This window comes from Pelodiscus sinensis, chromosome 1 (assembly GCF_049634645.1).
Source record: "Pelodiscus sinensis isolate JC-2024 chromosome 1, ASM4963464v1, whole genome shotgun sequence".
Taxonomy (NCBI): Eukaryota; Metazoa; Chordata; order Testudines; family Trionychidae; genus Pelodiscus; species Pelodiscus sinensis.
Window position 1 is genome coordinate 107,307,917 of NC_134711.1, and position 20,004 is coordinate 107,327,920.

A 20,004-nucleotide genomic window follows, 5' to 3' on the forward strand; every position below is an offset into this window, starting at 1 on the left:
TGAAGAGAATGAGACCCCCTCTCCTCCGTGTCCACTTGGCGTTTTTCACACCTCATTGGTATGTGCAGGTGGCGTGCGAGATGTAGCCATGCATAATCTACTCTGCAGTGACAAGTGGAAGGATCACCTGCGTCTAACCCACGCAGACAGGGTGGAAATGCAAAGACTGTGGCATCCTGGGCATAAACACAGTGGGTGGCTGAAAGAGAGGCTGCAATTCCATAGGCTGAGCACCATGTTTCAGGGGCTGCTGCGGTAGGAGTCATTATGGAAGAAGGAAAGCGGAGAAAGAAACTCTGCAGCTGGCATCCAGAAATACCACTGAACAGATAGAAGAACCTCAATGAAAATTTCTGAGTAACAGCACGTGACCTATTGCCACCCACGTGTGACACATTCCCACATGCTAACATTTAGATGCACACGTGATCTACTCCCACCATCTCTTTTCATTACTAGGGGAGAGCCACCTCTCTAAGACTGGTAGTTTTGCACATCTTTTGAACTGTTCATTGGGTTTATAAATCAGGCCTGAGCTGTCAGCTTTTTACATGTCATTTTTCATGGGCAATTTCATTCTTTTTGGAAAACGGGAAGTGTGTGTCCTGGATGCGGGATAGAAGAAACACACCGAACTTAAGCTGGCACAAGTGAGTGGCCTCTACAGTTGGATGATACTGGAGCAAATTCAGAGGTGAGTCTAAGGGAGTCCAGCAGGAATATAAAGTCTAGTCAGTACTGGGGTTTCAGTGAGAGATGTGGAAGCACTGCTACATAGCTTAGTGTAAAAATATTATACTCATGGGCAGTAGTATAAAACCCTATGATAAACATATCGGTGATTTACTTTGGTGCAGTGTAATTTGCACTGGTGTTTTACCCTTGTTTTTGTTATGTTCACAGCATACATAGAGAGAAGTTACATAAAAGCATAAATACCCTTGCTGGAAGGTTGCAATGTACCACTACTTGTTACTTAAAATTCAGAATGATAATACAGCAAGAACCCGAAAATAGGCTAGTCCCTAAAACACAGAGAGACAGCTCAGCCAGCTTAAAGCAAAGTGGGCTCTTTCCAGGCTATTGACTGATTCATATGACCCAGACCACATGACTCACCTTAGAGCCCCCTAGACTGCAAGCCAGACCAGCAAATCCCTCACCCTTGACGTGATAGCTTGTATTTTTTAATTAGCTTTCAGTGTACCATAGTGTTACAACAGGATAAGTTGCACCCATGCAAAAATGGCTTTGCCTGACTCTGCTAAAAGTTTGCATTGATACAGCTTCACAAATGGCTGAAATCCCTTTCTAGACAAAGACTAAGTTGCTGTCACTTAAACCTACTCTCAGACCCCTACACCTGTTCTCATATCACTTCCTGCTAAGTGTAAAGCTGGCATGAGAGAAGACACAGCATCAAAGTGCCAGCTTTGGGGTGAGTGTAAGTTACATTTTTGGCTAAGTAGCCATGAGGTCAGAATCAGAGAGGTCTGTTTCTCTGAAGTAACTATTGGCTGTGGAACAATCTTAAAGAATGTAGACAAGACTCAGCAAAAAAAACCTTTCAGTATAAGTAGGGGAAACCCACAGAGAACTATCTGGAGCAGAGACATAGGCAGTGGTATCTGTTCTCATCCAGGTGGTCAGAAAATGGGAATAAGTGGTCATGTGGTGTGATATTGAAACAAGAAGGGCTCTGGTAGGACATTATGGAGAGTATCTAATTCCGGACTGCCTAGAAACAGGGCTGCCACAGCCCAAGAGTGGGGTCATCCACTCTAAGGCACACCAAACCAATCAACAAAAGAACCTCTGTCTCGCCACCAGTGACTAGCAAGAAGTCATAAAAGTAATTCCCTCAGTCTCCCAGTCGCCTCCAGACTCCAGTGGTCTATTGGATAAGGCATCAGACTCCAGTTTCCCTGTATCACCACCCAGGGGTGGATATAGGGCAGGGCGAGTGGGGTGGCTGCCCTGGGCCCCGCACTTCAAGAAGCCCCGCGCATGTGCTGTGTCAAAGTGGGGGCCCCACAAAATGTTGCTGCCCTGGGCCTCGCAAAATCATCATCTGCCCCTGTCACCACCAGTAGCACTCCTTATATGAGCGAATAGTTATAAAAAACAGTCTCATCACAGGAAAGGTTCTTCTGATCCCAAAGGACCAGCCAAATCAATATGTAACTCAGATCTTGCCTCAAAATCACCTTGTTGCCACTCCCTTAGTATCTAAAGGTTTATTCATAAAAGAAAAAAATAGAGGCAAGTTAAAATTGTTAAAGGACTCACATAGGAATCACTGTAAAGTTCTTGGTTCAGGCTTGTATCAGCAATAGAATAAACCGCTGGCTCAAGTCAAGTCTCTGGTTATTTCCAAATCATTGGAAGGGCCTCAGTCCCTTAGTTAAAATGTTCCTATTGGTGTGAGTCCAGAGGCTTGCTCAATAGTGAAGCTGGAGCAGGAAAGAGGCTGGAGCAGGAAAGAAATAAAATAGTGAAGTTCCCAGGGCCTTTTATAGTTGCTCCCATGTGGAGGAACTCCCCTTGCTGTGGGAAGGTACAGTAGCAAGATGGTGTTTTTCAGATGAACTGTCACATGGCAAATCACCTGTCCATGCATGACTTGGTTCTTTGCAGGTAGAAGCCATTGCCTACATGTTAGTCTGGATGTTCACTTGAAGACTTATCAAATGTAGATTTTCATCTCCCAAGGCCCATTGTTAGGAAGGTACCTTTTCATGAGCCAATCAACTTGAATAGCACCTTCACAATAGATTGGCCAAACTTCCTCTTGATATCTCCCAGAAGCAAACATTTGAAATACAAACATGAAGCCAAAACTCATAACTTGAAATACAAAAATGATACATGCATACCTGTAGTATATTCATAATCTTTTAATAGGCCCCTTACTTGCCACTTTGGGTATAAGATTTGTTGCAAATATAGAACAGTGGTTGCAGCAATGATCCCTGTGTTCATCTTTCAATCCAATAATATCACAAATATGCATTGATTTAATATTCAGCGGATGTGCAAAATAGAGTATGGTTTATGTGCCAAGATGACAGAATGAGGCAGAGGAGTAAAAGCTATTAACAGGAGAAAGTGAGTCTAAGACACCACCATCTTAACTTACATGCTCACCCCCCATTACTGCATCATCCCCCATTCTGTGGGATAAAATTCAGCCTTGGCATAAGCAAGTGTAACTCCCATTGAACCAAATGCACAAGCGGGTGCAGCTTCCATTAACTTCAGCTCAAACTAGGTTCACACAGCCATTGTGTGTTATACAGGTTTCACCACTTTACCACACACACTCATTTTATGACCATCTTATACCCAACATATGACTTAAATAGTAGAGTAAGTGTTTACTGAAATAGGCCCTAAACTTGCTTTCACTGACTGTGCCAAAGCATCTTTCCCTCCTAACAGCAAGAGATGGGCCTCAACCTGAATTGTCTCGACTATTATGAGTGAGAATATTCAGATTCTGTGTCTGCCTGGATCCAGGAACTGGATTAAATTTTGGCAGTAGCTCTCTCTTTAGAACAGACCAAAGCCAAACCCTGGACAGACTTCACGCTTAGCTATACTTGGGGTGACCATAGTCTGCAAAGTAAAAATGGGTCATCATGTGGGGCTGGCCTGCACTGTCTGGGTGTCGCTGTTCACCGGAGCTGATTGCCCGAGTCTTAGGCTGCCTGAGGATAACAGCCCAAGCCCCACCACCTGGTGCCTCATGTCACCACTTGCACACATGAATACTCCTCTGTGCTCCCCTGTGCATGGGTACTGGAACTAGGGTGCTGCTGCACTCCCTAGGTTGAAGTAGTTTCCATCATCTATGAGGTTCACAATTTGGTTCAATGGCTCTCAGCTCCCCCCTATATAAATTGTTCCAGCACCACTGCTCCTGGGGAGAGAGGGTTGTTTTTTCTCCCAAAACTGTGCGTTGGTTGCATTTGGTCTTGCCCACTAATAATCACTTGGCAAAAGCAAATGGGGCAAATGCCCATTTTTGCCAGAAAAAGTTTCAACATCTGGGACAAGGTTCTGTCATGGCCAAGAATGGGACATATGCTTGAAACCAGATCTGTATACAACACTTGTTGCTTGGAGGCCTGATTTACCACTGCCTTTCATGTCTCATAGACTCATAGGCTGTGTCTACACTGGCACCTTTTTCCGGAAATGCTTAAAACGGAATACTATTCCGTTTTCAGTTTTTCCGGAAAAGGAGCGTCTACATTGGCAGGCTGCTTTTCCGGAAAAGCCATTTTCGCGATCGGGGCTTTTTTCCGGAAAAGACTACTGGGCTGTCTACACTGGCCCTTTTCCGGAACAGTGTTCCGGAATAAGGACTTATGCCCGAGCGGGAGCAGAATAGTTTTTCCGGAATAGCGGCTGATTTTGTACAGTAGAGCATTGTTGCTTTTCCGGAAATTCAAGGGCTAGTGTAGACAGCTCGCAGCTTATTCCGGAAAAGCGGCTGATTTTCCGGAATAAGTGGCCCAGTGTAGACACAGCCATAGACTTTAAGGTCAGAAGGGACCATTATGATCATCTAGTCTGACCCCCTGCACAGTGCAGGCCACAGAATCTCACCCACCCCCTCCTAGAATAATCCTCTCACCTATATCTCAGATATTGAAGCCTTCAAATAGTTTGAAGACCCCAAGATGCAGAGAATCCTCCAGCTGTGATCTGTACCCCATGCTACAAAGGAAGGCGAAAAACCTCCAGGGCCTCAGCCAATCTACCCTGGAGGAAAATTCCTTCCCGACCCCAAATATGGCGATCAGCTAAACCCTGAGCATGTGGGTAAGACTCACCAGCCAGATACCCAGAAAGTTCTCTATAGTAACTCCTATCATCTCTCCATTGACCTATTTACCACTGATAATGAATGGTCAACTAGTTACCAAGATCATGTTATCTCATCAAACCATCCCCTTCATAAACACATCTAGTTTAATCTTGAAGCCAGATAGATCTTTTGCCCCCACTACTTCCCTTGGAAGGCCATTCCAGAACCTCACTCCTCTAATGGTTAGAAGCCTTCGTCTAATCTCAAGTCTAAACTTCCTACTAGCCAGCTTATATCCATTTGTTCATTGGTATTAAGCTTAAATAATTCCTCTCCCTCCCTGGTATTTATCCCTCTAATATATTTAAATCGTGCAGTCATGTCCCCCCTCAGCCTTCTTTTGGTTAAGGTAAACAAGTCAAGCTCCTTGAGTCTCCTTTCATAAGACAGGTTTTCCATTCCTCGGATCATCCTAGTGGCCCTTCTTTGTACCTGTTCCAGTTTGAATTCATCCTTCTTAAGCATGGGAGACCAGAACTGCACACAGTATTTCAAATGGGGTCTCACCAATGCCTTGTAGGACAAAGAGCGCAGACCCCAGCGCAAAATGGGTGCAAATCATTACCATGCTGACCAAGGAGCATTTTGCATCTACAGTACTTTGAAATGGTTTAAATCCCTGCATGAGGTGCAGGGCAATAATAGAGAGTTAGGTCTGGAGCCACTACTAAAAATGACTGTGTAGTGTTTCCAGTGCAGACTGGTAGCAGCTGTGTTCCACCTCACTGGTGGCTGTTTGGGGTTGACAAGTGATTCTAACATACTGTATGGAGATCCCTGTATTCACACTGAAGCATATAAGGAAGGGTATCTATTTTAGCATCTGGGTGCTCAGTCAGGCAATTAACATGGGTTCACATTTGGAAGATTATCTTTGCAACCACAGAGGCTAGAAGCTGGCTTTAAAAATAACAACGGCTTGGATTCTGGAGAAATGTTCCATGGCAATGGGGAGAATTGTGCCACAGCTTCGGAATAGCATAGTACATGGTGCCGTGCCCTGTTTTAAGTCCAGTTTCAATGTAGTTAATTTCAAGTACATTTGCTGTATTATTAACTCTCTTTTACAGAGATATGCTGTAGCTTCTTATAACACTAATAAGGGAGACGTTCTGATCTCAGTTACCTTGCTAGAAACCAGGAGCAATGCCTCTGGCATAAAACTAGAGTGAGAAGAGAATCAGACTCTGTTGACTTGAAGAGGGCTATGTGATGTAAATGAAATCAGAATTTAGCTTCTATTTTTGTCTCTGTTGGAGGAGGATATCTAAGAAAGCTAAAAATCTGTTGGCATGGGAGAGAATATTAGCCTGCCAAGAGGATGAATCCTTGCCTAACTAGCTGGCTCTTTGTCCTACATCATTGTCAATGTGCTCTGGGAAAAATGTGCTGTGGTGTCACCCCCCTGAACCCAGCTTACAATATCCTTAGCTGTGATTCTGCTGAGCTCAGACATGCGATACTCGATCTCAGCACAACAAGAGTCCTTGAACCCCGGGGAAAAAAAACTCATAATATGTCACCAATCCTGCCTGAGCCATTTTTCACTGAGTTTTGATCAACACATTTACCATATGCCAGGGGTGTCCTCAGGGAAGACTGAGATGGAAGAAACTGAAAAAGCACTTTGGACCGTGCTCAACTCAGCAGTTCTTTTCAGGAAGGAAAGAAGAGGCAGGGAAAAGTGCTGATGTGTATTGAGAGAGAAGATAGATTCTCACAGACATAAGGTCCATGTTCCTTGCTCCTGGCTCTTGCTAGCAACGTTTTTTTAATAGTTCTGCATATGGCACTTCTGAAGGGTTTTCATGCTGTAGTCTTCAAAGGCTTTGAAATCTTACACACACCTCAGACCATATTAACACTGAATGCCTATGACACTTCAAAGCTCTGTATAACCAGTAATCAATCCTTGTAAGAGCTTTGAGAGGTAGGTTCCTAAAGGAGCTTGGTCCCTCAGGCAGCCTTGTTGTCTTGACTATTCTTTGCCTGATCACAGAGCATAACCCTAAGACCTGGTCTCTACACTAGATGTTCAGGTCAAATTTAACCGCATAAGGTCGATTTTCTAGAAGTTACTGAGCTTCAATATCTTGAAGCTCTGTGAGTCTCTCTCATACACACAACAGCCACCCACTCTCATCAGTGGGGTAATACGAAGTCACACAAGAAAGAGAAAAACTTAAACAACCAATAGTCTAGCAGCACCTTAAAGACTAACAAAGCATGTAGATGGTATCATGAGCTTTCATGGGCAAAACCCACTTCTTCAGATGACTGTTGTGCCCACAAAAGCTCATGATACCATCTACATGTTTTGTTAGTCTTTAAGGTGCTACTAGATTATTCGTTGGTTTTTTTAAGTTTTTCCAGACTAACTCGGCTACCCCTCTGAAGACAAAGAGAGTTCTGATAGTTTCTCTGCAGTACTCTGTCCTTCCCACACAATTACATGGTGCATATTTATCGTGCTCTTGGGCCTTTGGTCATTTGTTTGCTATAATTTATTGTAGGAAAGCCAGGAAAGAGGGGGGTCTTGTAGCTGGACCTGCAGTGAGTTATGTAGTCCTGGGATGGTGGTTAAGGAGCCATTGTCTCCAACTCTAACAGGCCTAACTCTTTGAGGAGAACTGCATTGTTCCAGAAGATGGGGAGGTCTCATGGAAAAGTCCTGGCTCTGGTGGTGACTCCCCTTATTATCGGTTCTTTGGGAGCTTTGAAGATTAGCATTACCACTGATCTGGATCTGGTTTTCAACAAGGAGCCCGCATAGTATCTAGAGTGCCCAGTAATGTGCTCCCACCTACTTGTGTAACTTACCTGCATTTGAATATATTTCATGGGTTACCTGCTCCTTCCAAAGTACAGTAATAGGACATCACATTGATCATATCTGGTAGTCATGAAAACAGACCACTATGGTGGGGTCTATAGTTGTCAGTATTAGGCACAGCCTCCTTGCTAGCAACAAACACTTTCTGAGTGAAACTCAATTCTGCATCCAGCCAGCTCTCAGGGATAGAGGCTATGGATCAGAAACAACATAGAAGGCATGAGTTTATTTTTCATTTGAATATGGTGTTTTAATCAAATGGAATGTTCCAGGTGGGAACTAAATCTGTTTCCACTGAGGAAGGACTGCTGGGAATAGTCCCCAGCCCCATGTAATTACTTTACAAGAGAGCATACTTGGAAGAAAACTTACCAGGAACAGTTGCAACTGAAATGCTGCAGGTGAGATTGCATAATAAGCCCCGTTCCAGCCCCCATTTTCTATTGCTCCAACCTCTCTGAAGCTGACATAGTAAGCTGAAATTCCACAATCCTGGTCTCTTGCCTAAAAGTGGAGTATGGATGTGTGGGTTTGTGTTTTACATCTGAGCTAAAACAGTTGAGCCTTTTCCTCATAAAAGCATGTAGAAAAATATGTGGCTCCCACTGTAGAAGGAAGGTTTGCAACCATTTTCTGAACAGCTCGACAGCAAGCGCAGTAAGGGGTTGCAAAGTTTATATTTAGCATGGAAATAGCTCTCACTGAGAAATGCCTTTGAGTGTTCCACTGAAATTTGGTTTTGATTTGACCGAGTTATGACCCTTCAAAAATGTCATGTTGCAAGTGCACATTGCATCTTGGGGGGGAGGGGAGAGGGAGTTTTTACTGAGCTCAGAAAGTGTGCCAATAAAGGCAGCATAGCATGGGCAAGTGCAGATAGGTGAGGCCTGTTCCTGCAGAGTTAGCATGTGCTTAACTTTACACCCATTGAGTGGCACCCATTGAAATCAATGGTACTTCTCACATATGCCAACTTAAGCATGTACATTCGTTTTGCATGCACAGGCCCTTAATTATGGAGGGTATGTCTACACTACCCCGCTAGTTCGAACTAGCGGGGTAATGTATGCATACCGCACTTGCTAATGAAGCCCGGGATTTGAATTTCCCGGGCTTCATTAGCATAAGCGGGGAGCCGCCATTTTTAAATCCCCGCTGCTTCGAACCCCGTGTAGCGCGGCTACACGGGGCTCGAACTAGGTAGTTCGGACTAGGGTGCCTATTCCGAACTACCGGTACACCTCGTTTCACGAGGAGTACCGGTAGTTCGGAATAGGACCCTAGTCCGAACTACCTAGTTCGAGCCCCGTGTAGCCGCGCTACACGGGGTTCGAAGCAGCGGGGATTTAAAAATGGCGGCTCCCCGCTTATGCTAATGAAGCCCGGGAAATTCAAATCCCGGGCTTCATTAGCAAGTGCGGTATGCATACATTACCCCGCTAGTTCGAACTAGCGGGGTAGTGTAGACATACCCGGAGTGAGTACTGAAAGTAGAATGATGTTAAAGTGGGCTGCTGAACACTTTGGGTCTGATCCAGCATGGAGGCTACGTCTACACAGCTTCCCTCTTCCGTAAAAGTCTATGCAAATGAAGTACAGATTAACATATTGCCATGCTTCATTAATTAGGAGCTGTTTTTGCGCAAGAGATTTTTGCGCAAAAAGGTGCTGTCTACACAGTGCCTTTTTGCACAGAAACCCCCTCCTGCGCAAGAGCTGTACTTCCTGAAAAAAATGAGGAAGAACGGCTCTTGCACAAAATGGCTCCTAATTAATTATGCAAATGAAGCATGGCAATATGCTAAACTACGCTTCCATTTGCATAGGCTTTTGTGGACATGGGAAGCTGTGTAGATGTAGTCTCACTTGCTCAGCAGGAATCCTTCCATTTGAGTTTGAGATGATGTCTTTTACAAGCTTGGCAAGTGGGAGCCCCAAACCAGATGTGTTATAGCTGTTGTGCAGGTCCAGGAGAAAACCACTTTCTCCAGCCCTTCTTTGAGAGAAGGCAGGTGAGTGTTCTTCCAGTGTCTAGCCAAATTGTTCCCTCCTGGAATTTAACACTGTTGACAATGAGTAGCATTCCAGCAGAGCTGCAAAGACCTAGGAAGTCTTTTAACCAACTACCAAACAACACCTTAAGGAAATTCCATACATATAAGCTACATAACCAGACCAATGATGCTCAAGTTGCTTGGGTAAGCACTCCAAGTCAGTTCAAGTCACACAGAAGGTCTTATTTCTGCCTGTTAGTAACATAGTTAATTTATTTAGATTTATACAAGCAAGCACCTCTCTGGGACAATTTTTACTTAAAAAAAAAAGATTTATAATGTCCTACTCTCTCTACCACCTCTAACAAATAATAGCTCAGGCAAACATAAGATGTCAGTAGGACTGTGCATTGCTCTCTCCCCCAGGTGCCAGACAGACACCATGAGAGCCATTTGTTTGAAAAGTGCCCAGTAAATGAAATTTGTGCAACCTATTACAGATTTAGTAAAACCACATCGAGTAATAGGCCCTGATCCTGCAAACGCTGACACACATGCATAACTTTACTGCCATGGACACTTATTTTGACGTTAGTGGAGTTCCTCATGGCAGTAAAGGGTAGCGCATGCTTAGTGTGTGGAAGATCAGGACCATAACGAATGTTTTTTGGGACCCGGAGGCCAGCTATGCTCTCAGGAAAGTCAGTGTTCTAGTCAACAAACTAGGCTTTGAACTGCAGTCGAGGAGGTGGTCTGCACTGCAATGACCTTGATTCAGCAAAGTGCTTAGGTGTGTGCTTAAATGACCTGCTGAATCAAAGCCTGGTTACACAGCTAAGTGAGCTTTGTAGGACCCAATCCTGATCCCATTGAAGTAAATGGGAAATGTAGCCCGTGGTCATCTGGTCTTCCCTAGAATTGTACAGTGGAAAAGGCTACACTGCTGGAGCAAAAGAAAAGGTAATACATGGCTGCTGGTAAAATTATTAATATATTCACCAGCAGGGAAAAGAAGTTACCGTATAACAAGTCTGACATTAAAGATGCCCTGGACATACATTACGATTCAAATATCAGAGGTATTCAAGAATCAAGTCGAATAGTAGAAAATACTGCTTTTGCATATCTATGCATGTTTGAAAAAAATGGCATTCCTGGGCAAGATTCTGATTTCAGTCAAATCAGAATAATTCCATTGCAGTCAGTGGATTTACAGCATATTTACATCAGTGCAACAGAGGTCAGAATGTGATCTGGTTAGTGTATACATGCTTGTCAATCATAACTGCATTGTGGTTAGTGGAATGACACCAATGTCGTTCTGAAGAGGAGAATCAGACTCTGTAATTCAGGAAGTCCCCCTGTAGATGAAAGTCTCTGATTTCAGAAAACACTTATCCGGTGCGGGGATCTTCAGAGATCCAGACACATACAGACCCCATACTGTCTCACAATGCCTTTCAGCTGCATTAGAATGCATTGTTATGGCACTAATTTTTTACCAGTATTCCTTTGTGCAGAAGAGGTAGCTATAAGGGAAAGAAGGATGTGATCCTCTTGCCATTGGGAACCACTGGTACTGGATTCTGCTCTGTGGGCCAGGACAAAACGGTTTTGTTTATGGAATCCCTAGAGGTCACTTACGAACGTTTTGTTGTATAAGTTTATTTTAGTATTTCTGGGTCCCAGGCCTTTTAATGCCTTCTTGCTTCCTTATGGTCTATGGCTCTGGCAGTGAAGCTAATGGCTGCTTCATAAGATCCAACCATATGTGTTTCATTTCCATGTGCCCTTAAAACTCCAGGGGGAAGTTAAATCAAGTCCCTTGGATCCTTGGGATCCAGTCTCCATAATCAAGTGAGACCCCAAACGCACGCAGGCAGTTAGTAAGCAGTGGACACGTGGTGTCTGTGGGCTGGACACTTATTGCTAGGACAAGATCCAAGAAAAAGCATCCTGCTCCCATGATACTCTCATCAGCCTGTGAAGTGATATCACAGCATGATCTGGGGAGGCAGGCAGACTGCAGCTGGGAGTCACATGACTCTGGCTTAGCTGGTGTATGTGGCACACCCTGTTGGCTCTCTGGGCGGGAGGGGCCAGTGTTTTTGCTGGTTCAAAGTACGGTCTTGATCCACACCCTGCTCCCACCCTGCAGCCCAGGCTCCCTGGACGTTTGACGTGAAGATCCGTTAATGAGCGTAGAGAATCCAAAAACCAAATAAAAAAAGCGAAACGTTGCGTTTTGTTCACAGTGACGATTCCTGTGGTACCACCAGCAAGAAACCCGGGTGTGAAACGGAGGATCCGAAGGAGGCCGGCAGACACAGTGGCCAGGAAGGCAGGTCCGACACCCTGACGCTAAAAGCCCAGCATGCAGAGCGGCAGGAGGAGCAGGCAGCGGGGTGCTCCCCTCTGGTGCAGAAGCCCAGCCTCCACCACACGGGTTCCCCAGTGAGAGTGCAGCGCAGCAAAGGGACGGCCACGTGTTCCCATGCAGCTGCCTCCGATTATGAGCTCTCTCTTGACCTAAAGAATAAACAGGTACAGCAGCTTCCTCCTCAGGCTATGGGACAGGGGGATGGGGCGGGCGGGACCACGTTCACGGCACGCTGGGTCATTTTCCCTGGGAACTTGCTAGCCCAGTTTTCGTGACCATCCTGTGCCTTCCTCTCAGAGCAGGCTTGGCCTTGCATTGTGCGGGGACCATGGAAGAAGGAACCCATGAGCCTCATCTAGCTTCCTGGGCCTGGCCAGGACATCACCTCACCCGAACCTCTTGGGCTCTGTTCCCCTCTCCCACACCAGCTGTGTGCCACAGTTCAGAACGGAGGCAGCTACTCAAACCAGATGTTAGCTTGAGAGAAGCCTGTCAGGCAGTAGAGGGCTGCGGAGCCCCCAAGGAAAATGTCTGGCAGTGAGCACACACTGCTCCAGGTATCCCAGGAGATCAGGGTCTCAGTATTCAAGGGGAGAAGCTGGGGAGAGCTGAGAGGTTGTGGGTTCCCTTTATCCAGAGGAGCTTCTACACCTATGTTCTGAGCCCTTAGACTGTCAGCTCCTTGGGGCAGGGGTTCTCTTTATTTGTGTCCTGTAAAGTGCCTAGCACATAGCATATCACTAGTTACAGAAGCAATATGATCAGAAGCTTCAGAGGGTAGCCGAGTTAGTCTGTACAGCTAAACTGAAAAAACAACAAATAGTCTGACAGCACTTTATAATGTGCTACCAGACTATTTGTTGTTTTTTCAGAAGCAATATGGTGATGGATGCTCTCGAGATAGGCAGACTTACCAGACAACTCTCACAGATCAGCAGCCTTTTTGCTTTCACCCAGGGCGCTAGCCTAGCTCAGCTCAGTCACATCACCCTGTCTTCCTCTCAGCATTGGATGCGGGGGCCCCACCTTATAGACAGTGAGAAGAAACGCCACCTCTCGCAAGCACCTTGTGTCACTGGGGGATTAAAACACAGCAGATTTGCTATTAAAAAGCCTCACTCCAAGAGGAACATTTCTGTCTTTTTCATGGGGTGCAGCACTGGAGGCTGCTTCGTACACAGGCCCTGCATACCAGCAGGCTGGGAAACTAAACAAGTATCAGTGGTGCCCTCTGCCCAGATTATGCTCAGTGGTAGAGGGATGTTTTTGTAAGCAGTGATGGGTGAATTATTTCTACTTCAGGAGCAGATACAGAGGGACCTTTCTCCCTCTCCTCCCAGGAGCCATTTAGAAAATGAAAGCTGAATCTGAGCAGGTTCTTACCCAAGCAGTTGCTGCAGGGAATTCTTCCTTCCAATTCACACAAGACACGTCTGGCACCCCAAACCAGAAAGGTCCCATTAATGACCCACCCAAATACTGAGCACCAAACAGGACTTGAGTCTCTGGGTCTGTATGGTGCACTGCATATACAACTCTAGCTGGCCATATATCTTGTTTCACAGGAGGCAAGAGGGAGATAACTAGCAAGCTTCACCAACAAATGTAGCTTATACTTATGGTGGACCAGTTCCTCAACTTGTATAGACTGACATAGCCCCGTTCAAGTCATGGAACTGCACTGATTTGTACCAGTTGAGCATCTGACCCATGATCTCTTCATTCTAAATCCGTTTAGTTCCCTAAATAGAAGAACTAGAGGACATAAAATGAAATTAATGGAGAGCAGGTTTAAAACTAATAAAAGAAAGTTCTTCTTCACACAGCGTGTAGTCAACCTGTGGAACTCCTTGCCAGAGGAGGCTGTGAAGGCTAGGACTATAATAGAGTTTAAAGAGAAGCTAGATAATTTCATGAAGGTTAGGTCCATAAAAGGCTATTAGCCAGGGGATAAAATGGTGTCCTTGGCCTCTGTTTGTCAGAGGCTGGAGAGGGATGGCAGGAGACAAATCGCTTGATCATTGTCTTCGGTCCACCCTCTCTGGGGCACCTGGTCCTGGCCACTGTTGGTAGACAGGATACTGGGCTAGATGGACCTTTGGTCTGACCCAGTATGGCCGTTCTTATGTTCTTATGTTTAGCCATGGGCTCCCCAAAGTCTGCTTTTCAAACATAGCCCAAACCTGCCTCGGAGGAATCTGAGACAGGGGGAGGGCATATCCCCATGTTCATTCAATTCTGGTTCCTCTCAGTACTGACCTTCCATGGACCTTGGGCCTGCCATTGGCAGAACCACCTTCCCCACTGTGAGGGAGATTGCAGTATCCATGTTCATTCTGTCCTGGGCCTTCCTTAATGGACCCTAGACCTGCCCTGGAGCAGGTACCTTTCCTGGAGTGGGAAAAATATCAGGTCAGGTCAGATTCAGCCACTCTCGCTCACCCTGAGTAGTGTCTTGCTCTGTGAGTCATCTCATAGATTTAAATGAGATTTCCTGTCCCATAAGGTACTACTCAGTACTAGTACAGGTGGCACAACTGTGCTCTCAGGGCTTGATTTCCTCACTCTGCCACTACAATCCGCCTAATCACAGCACCTTCATACTCTTCTTTAGTCTTGTTAAAGTATTTATTTCAAAATGTGAAAGAGGGCCTCTCACCGGTCTCCCGGCCTGGGTAAGCTTTCAGGCGATGATTGTGTACAAGTTAAAAAGAAAAATGCCCATAGGCAGTGGGTTGGAGAGGCAGTAGGTGGTGCGTGTCCAGGATACAAAGGAGAGCGCCTGCAGACGCACTGTGCTTCATAACACCGTGCTGGCATGTTGGTGGATGGATCACGGCCACAGAAGAAGGCTGGCGCTTGCCTCCGAGGGCACAGCTCTCTACACCATCAGCAGGAGGGCTGGCTCCACCCCTGGGCAAGGTGCAGGGGGGAGGGTAGCTCTGCACTCCCAGAAGGAGCAGGGCTTTGGGCCGAAGGGTCAGGGCGTGGGTTAGTCTCCCCCCACCAGCCCAGAGCATGCCACCTGGGGCTCCAGGGGTAATTTAATGGCCCAGGGCAAGCTGCAATGGCCTCAGGCCCTTTTGAATCGCTGAGCCCCAGGGCAGTTGCCTCCTTTGTCACTCCCTTCCTCCCATCAGTGAGCCTGACCATGAGATGGAGCATGCCCGGTTATTCAGGGCAGCAGCAAGCCCCTTAAGACCACAGTGGGACGCTGGATGATGTAGTTTGTTCAGGTGCTGAAGAATGGTGTCCCATGGGAAATGGAGCATGTCCAAATATGAAGAGCAGCACCTCCATTCTCACATCACCCCCTCTAATGCCATGTGATGGAGCAGGCCCTGTATAGGACGGACAAAACCCCAGGCCTTTTAATGCCCCACCCTTTAATACAGCGCTGCTCCATTCATTGTGAGGGGCCAAGGGTGCTGGGAGTGGGAGACGCAGGGAGAACATGAGTAAGAAAAGCGCTTCAAGAGTTCCCAGCTTTCTCTCTTTTGTGTTACATCAGACATATTAGGCTGCCCTGAGGAGCTCTGATACAGTCACTGGGCCCGATTCTCCTTTCACTGTCACTGTTGTAAATAAGGCATAACAACTTCAATACCAGGGGGAAAACTAGTGTAAGTGATATCGGCATCAGGCCCATTGCTCCTGGAGAACTGAGCTGGTATATTTGTGTCTGCCTGAACATGCTGTGGGCAATGCTGCCGCAGGGATCGTATCTCAAATACGTTCCCATCCAGGCTGGGCACAGAGGTTTGCCTGAGGCTGGGCTTATAAAAACTCCCTCTGCACAAGCCTTCCCGGTCAGAGAAATTTCCCAGCTGTTTCTGATTCAGCCACAGAGTCTGAATTGCCCAGACTGGGTGCTTGCCTTGAGGGCCATGAACATGTTAAGCTAATTATTCTTTTTATTCCCCCCCCCCTCCCCCCGCTTTTCTATTCCTTTGGCTCTGGCTGCCAGATTGCTCCTCAGAGAAGAATAGTTCTGAGTAGGCAATCACATGTGATTCTTAGGGTTTGCTGAGAAGTGAGAGGCAGCCAAGCCTATCCGCTCCTTCTCTCCTCCCAAGAGGAAAGAGAAGGTTCCTGCAACAAGCCAGACACATCTCCATAAGCTCCCGCTGCCGTGGAGTGCTAATGGATGCACATTTCCCTCCCAGGAATTGGCCAGTGGCTGTGTGAAATCCTTACCTCTGCCTAGCAGCAAATGCAGACACTGTAGACCTCAGGATATCTCTCAGCTGCATGCTCCTGACAGGGAGAATGGAAGAGATTTAGTCCCATTGAAGCAGAGTGGCAGCATGGCCCAATGGGCAAAGTGCTGGACTGGGAATCAGGAGACCTGCTGTATGTCCCTGGCTCTGCTACTTAACTCATGTGACCTTGGGCAAGTCTCCATGTCTCTGCTTTCCCATTGGCAAAATGAAAATCATGATCCTGACCCTCCTTTGGGTTCCCAGGTAGAAAGTTCTGTAAAGCACTCAAGATTCGGACAGCTTGGCTGGCCCCTGAGAGCTCCGATCGGGGCCTTTAGGAAGCAGCATAGATTGGGAATGCCTTGGGCGTTAAGTTCCCTAACAGCTCGTAGGGCTTTACAGAGTGCCCACATTGCAGTAACTGGGTGCCAATGGGTTTTGGCCCATTCATTTAAACTCTTAGAAGACCCCTGTCTCGCCCGCTAAGAACCAAGGCCATAAAACTCTGCTATTCAGAAACTAGCCTCTGCTTGGGAGGAATCGCCTGTTCTTGCAGAGCAGCAATTACATCTTATCTTGGCCTCTAATAAGAACGGAATGAGTTTTATGCTTCCCAAATGGCTGTCACCTTCTTGGAAATCTGGGATAACAACCAGGCTGCGGCTTCCCATGGTTCTGCAGGGTATTGTGCCTTACTACTATCCCTTCTTTCAAGTGGCTACTTCCTCCATGCGCCTCCCTCCCAACAGAGCTAGCCTTGCTGATTTGCTAGGCTGTGGAACTAGGGATGTTAGTGTGCAATAGACTAGTCGTGTAACCACATGAAATTTTAGCCATTACACAACTATTTGATAGTCCCCAGAGGTGCTAGTGGCAGCCAGGGTGCTCCCGGCCCCACTCTTGGGCATCCCCCTGCCACCCTTTGCTGCTGCTCTGATACAGAGGCAGTAGCGCGGGGTGGCAGGTGGGAACCGGTCCACGAGGGGAGCTGATTTAAAAATCAGCTTCCTGCACAGACTGGCTCCTGCCTGCCACTCTGCACTGCTGCTTTTGATACAGAAGCAGCAGGGTGGGGTGGCAGCAGCCCCTGTCTGTGGGAGGGCGGCAGCCTCCTCTGCCCCTCACCCTGTGCTCCTGCCTCTAATAGAGGCAGCAGCACGGCCGGGGGCGGAGGGGCAGGTGGCACCGCGGAGCCAGTGATGAAGGGAGCCCGCTTTTAAGGGGCTCCTGCTCCTCCCCCCCCCCCAGACTGACTGGTTAATCGTGTAGTTGACTACACGTTGACATCCCTGGTGGAACCCAGCACTCTGTTAGTTCCCAGTCTCAGGTTCGCCGTTTAATGGCGAATGCGCCTTTCTTATGCAGGCAGGAGGGATGAGATAGGTCTCATTTGCTCACAGAGGCGGGAGGGGGAAGGGACTGGATCTGTTTGCAGGGAGAGTGTCCCACTTTGAAGATGTAGGAAGGGGAAGCTCTGACCGTGTGCTGAGATTTAAGCAGGGTGGGGAGCAAAGCGTGAGCCGAAGGTGTGACAAGTCTTAGGGATTGTTTCCTTTCTGCTTTTCCCTGCACTCCGAGGCCATCCCAAATATCATTAAAGCTGACGCTGCTATCTCTTGAGTGGGATCAATGGCCTGGAGGGACTTTGGCTTTGATTCTGCAGGTCCTTACTGAGTGAGCAGCAGGATGGGCAAAGCTGGCGTGTTCCAGGGCAAGTCTGAGGAAGGGCTCAGGGCTAGATCCAGTGCTGTACTTCACCTGGGGCAGTTATTTACATTGGTTCTAAGCAAGTGCAAGTGATTTCCATTCTGCTTTGGCAGGATTTGGCCCCCACATTGCATTGGTGCAAATGAGCATACCTCCCACTTGGAGTGGCCCGGGCTCCCTTCTCCTTTCCAGAAGCAACAGTGGGGCCCTCCCTTCCCTAGGAACCACATGCTCTCTCCCCACTGGAGAGGTGAAGGGTGTCAGTAACTGGGACTTTAGTACTTACACCAGCAGCTAGGGTGTATCTATAGGGGTGGGGGGCTTGGCCCTGAGCGTTCTCCATCTACCATGCACAGAGTCTTCTCCTGGGGTGTCATCTGAACCCTCCCTCACTCCCCCAGCAGTGAATCTTGGTGTTATAGCTTATTGAGACATATGGGGCAGTTCTGATTGTTCCAGACTCTCTGCAGACGCAAGGTAGGCACTCGGTTCACTTTCTGAAGGTTAGCTTTGCAGCGGTGAAGTCCAGAAACTTACTGACAAGAAAGGAAAGCTGAGATTCTGATACCATCCCATGACTCCAGGAGCTGGGATTCTCGATACAGGTGTAGTCTGCCGGTGCTTGAATCTGGTTCTGTCACCAGTGAGCGTGTAATAACTCCAAGGTCTCTGCACACGCCCTCTTTGGACCATAGGACCAGGAAAATGTGCAGTGTGGGTGCACCGAGGGTGTGTCTGAGAATGAGCCTCTCCTTGGTATATAAGGCTCTTAGCCATGTGCTCCTCTTTGTCCTTGATCCTGTTAATAGGCAGAAGTAAGTGGTCGTCATGTTAATGCAGGATTGAGCCCGCCTGTGCTTGCTGTCCTGTGCCTCACTTTCTACTTCGCAGTCTCTCTCTCTCTCTCACCCACCCTGCTCTGTACCTGCGTGGTGCAAGGAAAAATCCTTTATCAGACACCGGAGGGGACCTGCCAGGCTCAGCAATTTAGACCCAGTCTCAGTAGGGATAATTAGGGTTTGTTCTTTCTGCTTCCCTCAGCATCATCATCCATCATTTCCATCTTCCACCTCCCGCCTCCACCCCCCGCTGTGCTTCCATATTGTCCTCTACTGATCGCTCCCTAGGACGAAGGCTGGGGGGATGTACGAGGCAGACAGACAACATCCTTCTCTGGCACCTGTCTTGGCCTGCACTTGCAAAGCAAAAAGGAAGTGAGGACTGGAAGAAAAAACAGCATTTGGGTTCATGTGGGAAACTGGCCAGGCCGTGGCACAAAAACATTGATAATGAGGTGCGCAGGGTAGGCCTAGTGGCTGATTTGCTCTGACTAATGATGTTGTATCTCATTAGTATGTGGGGCGGGCGAGAGAAGGGGGCTTAGCAGCTCAGGAGGTAATTCATAGTCTGGAGCCTCTTAACATTGATTCTAAATAACTTTTCTCATCCTTTACAGTTTCTCACCCCTTAGACCACGTTTCATTTCCTCCCTGAGTTTTTTTCTGTTTGTTTGTGGGGCTGGTCCCCGAAAGACACAAGGTGCACGAGGGCATGGAGGGGAGCTTAGATAGGTGTGTGACCCTGAGAGACATAGAACAGTCTCTTGTCACACAACGCCCACTGACTTCGGTGGAAATTGAGCAGACTCATTCACAGGACTGGGTCCATAGCTCTTAATCTCAGCTCCGGTTTCACGGTTAAAATGCCCTAGTTGTTCTTTGTTCTCGGTGATTTCCCCTTAGAGGCACTTGGCTGAGGGACGAAAACGTGTTAATGTAGCTTTGGGAGATTAGGACTGTGCTTGCCCTCTTAGAGTCAGGCTGGATGGCATGCTGTGCTTGCATTAACAAGACTCTAGTCCAAAGAATGTCACAGGTTGATGTCCCATTGTCGGGGCAGCACTGTTCACAGTGCCGGTGTCTCAGCTGGCTTTGCCAGGCTACTGCCACATGGAAGCTCACACTGCTGGTGTTTTGCCAGGGTTTGGCTGGGAGGAAGCTCACACTGCAGAT

The 20,004-nt window shown here is 47.3% G+C and overlaps 1 protein-coding gene across 8 annotated transcripts in view; it reads left to right on the forward strand.

Moving 5' to 3' along the window:
- IQSEC3 (IQ motif and Sec7 domain ArfGEF 3) overlaps window positions 1-20,004 on the forward strand; it is a 165,301-nt gene that overhangs the window by 105,750 nt on the left and 39,547 nt on the right. For 7 of the 8 annotated variants that reach the window (XM_075940825.1, XM_075940821.1, XM_075940816.1 and 4 more), the window contains exon 3: window positions 11,959-12,247. The exons of the other annotated variant lie outside the window; for it this stretch is intronic. In XM_075940825.1, coding sequence (XP_075796940.1) covers window positions 11,959-12,247 — 289 coding nt within the window. The remainder of the gene's footprint in view (window positions 1-11,958; window positions 12,248-20,004) is intronic. 8 annotated transcript variants of the gene reach the window in all.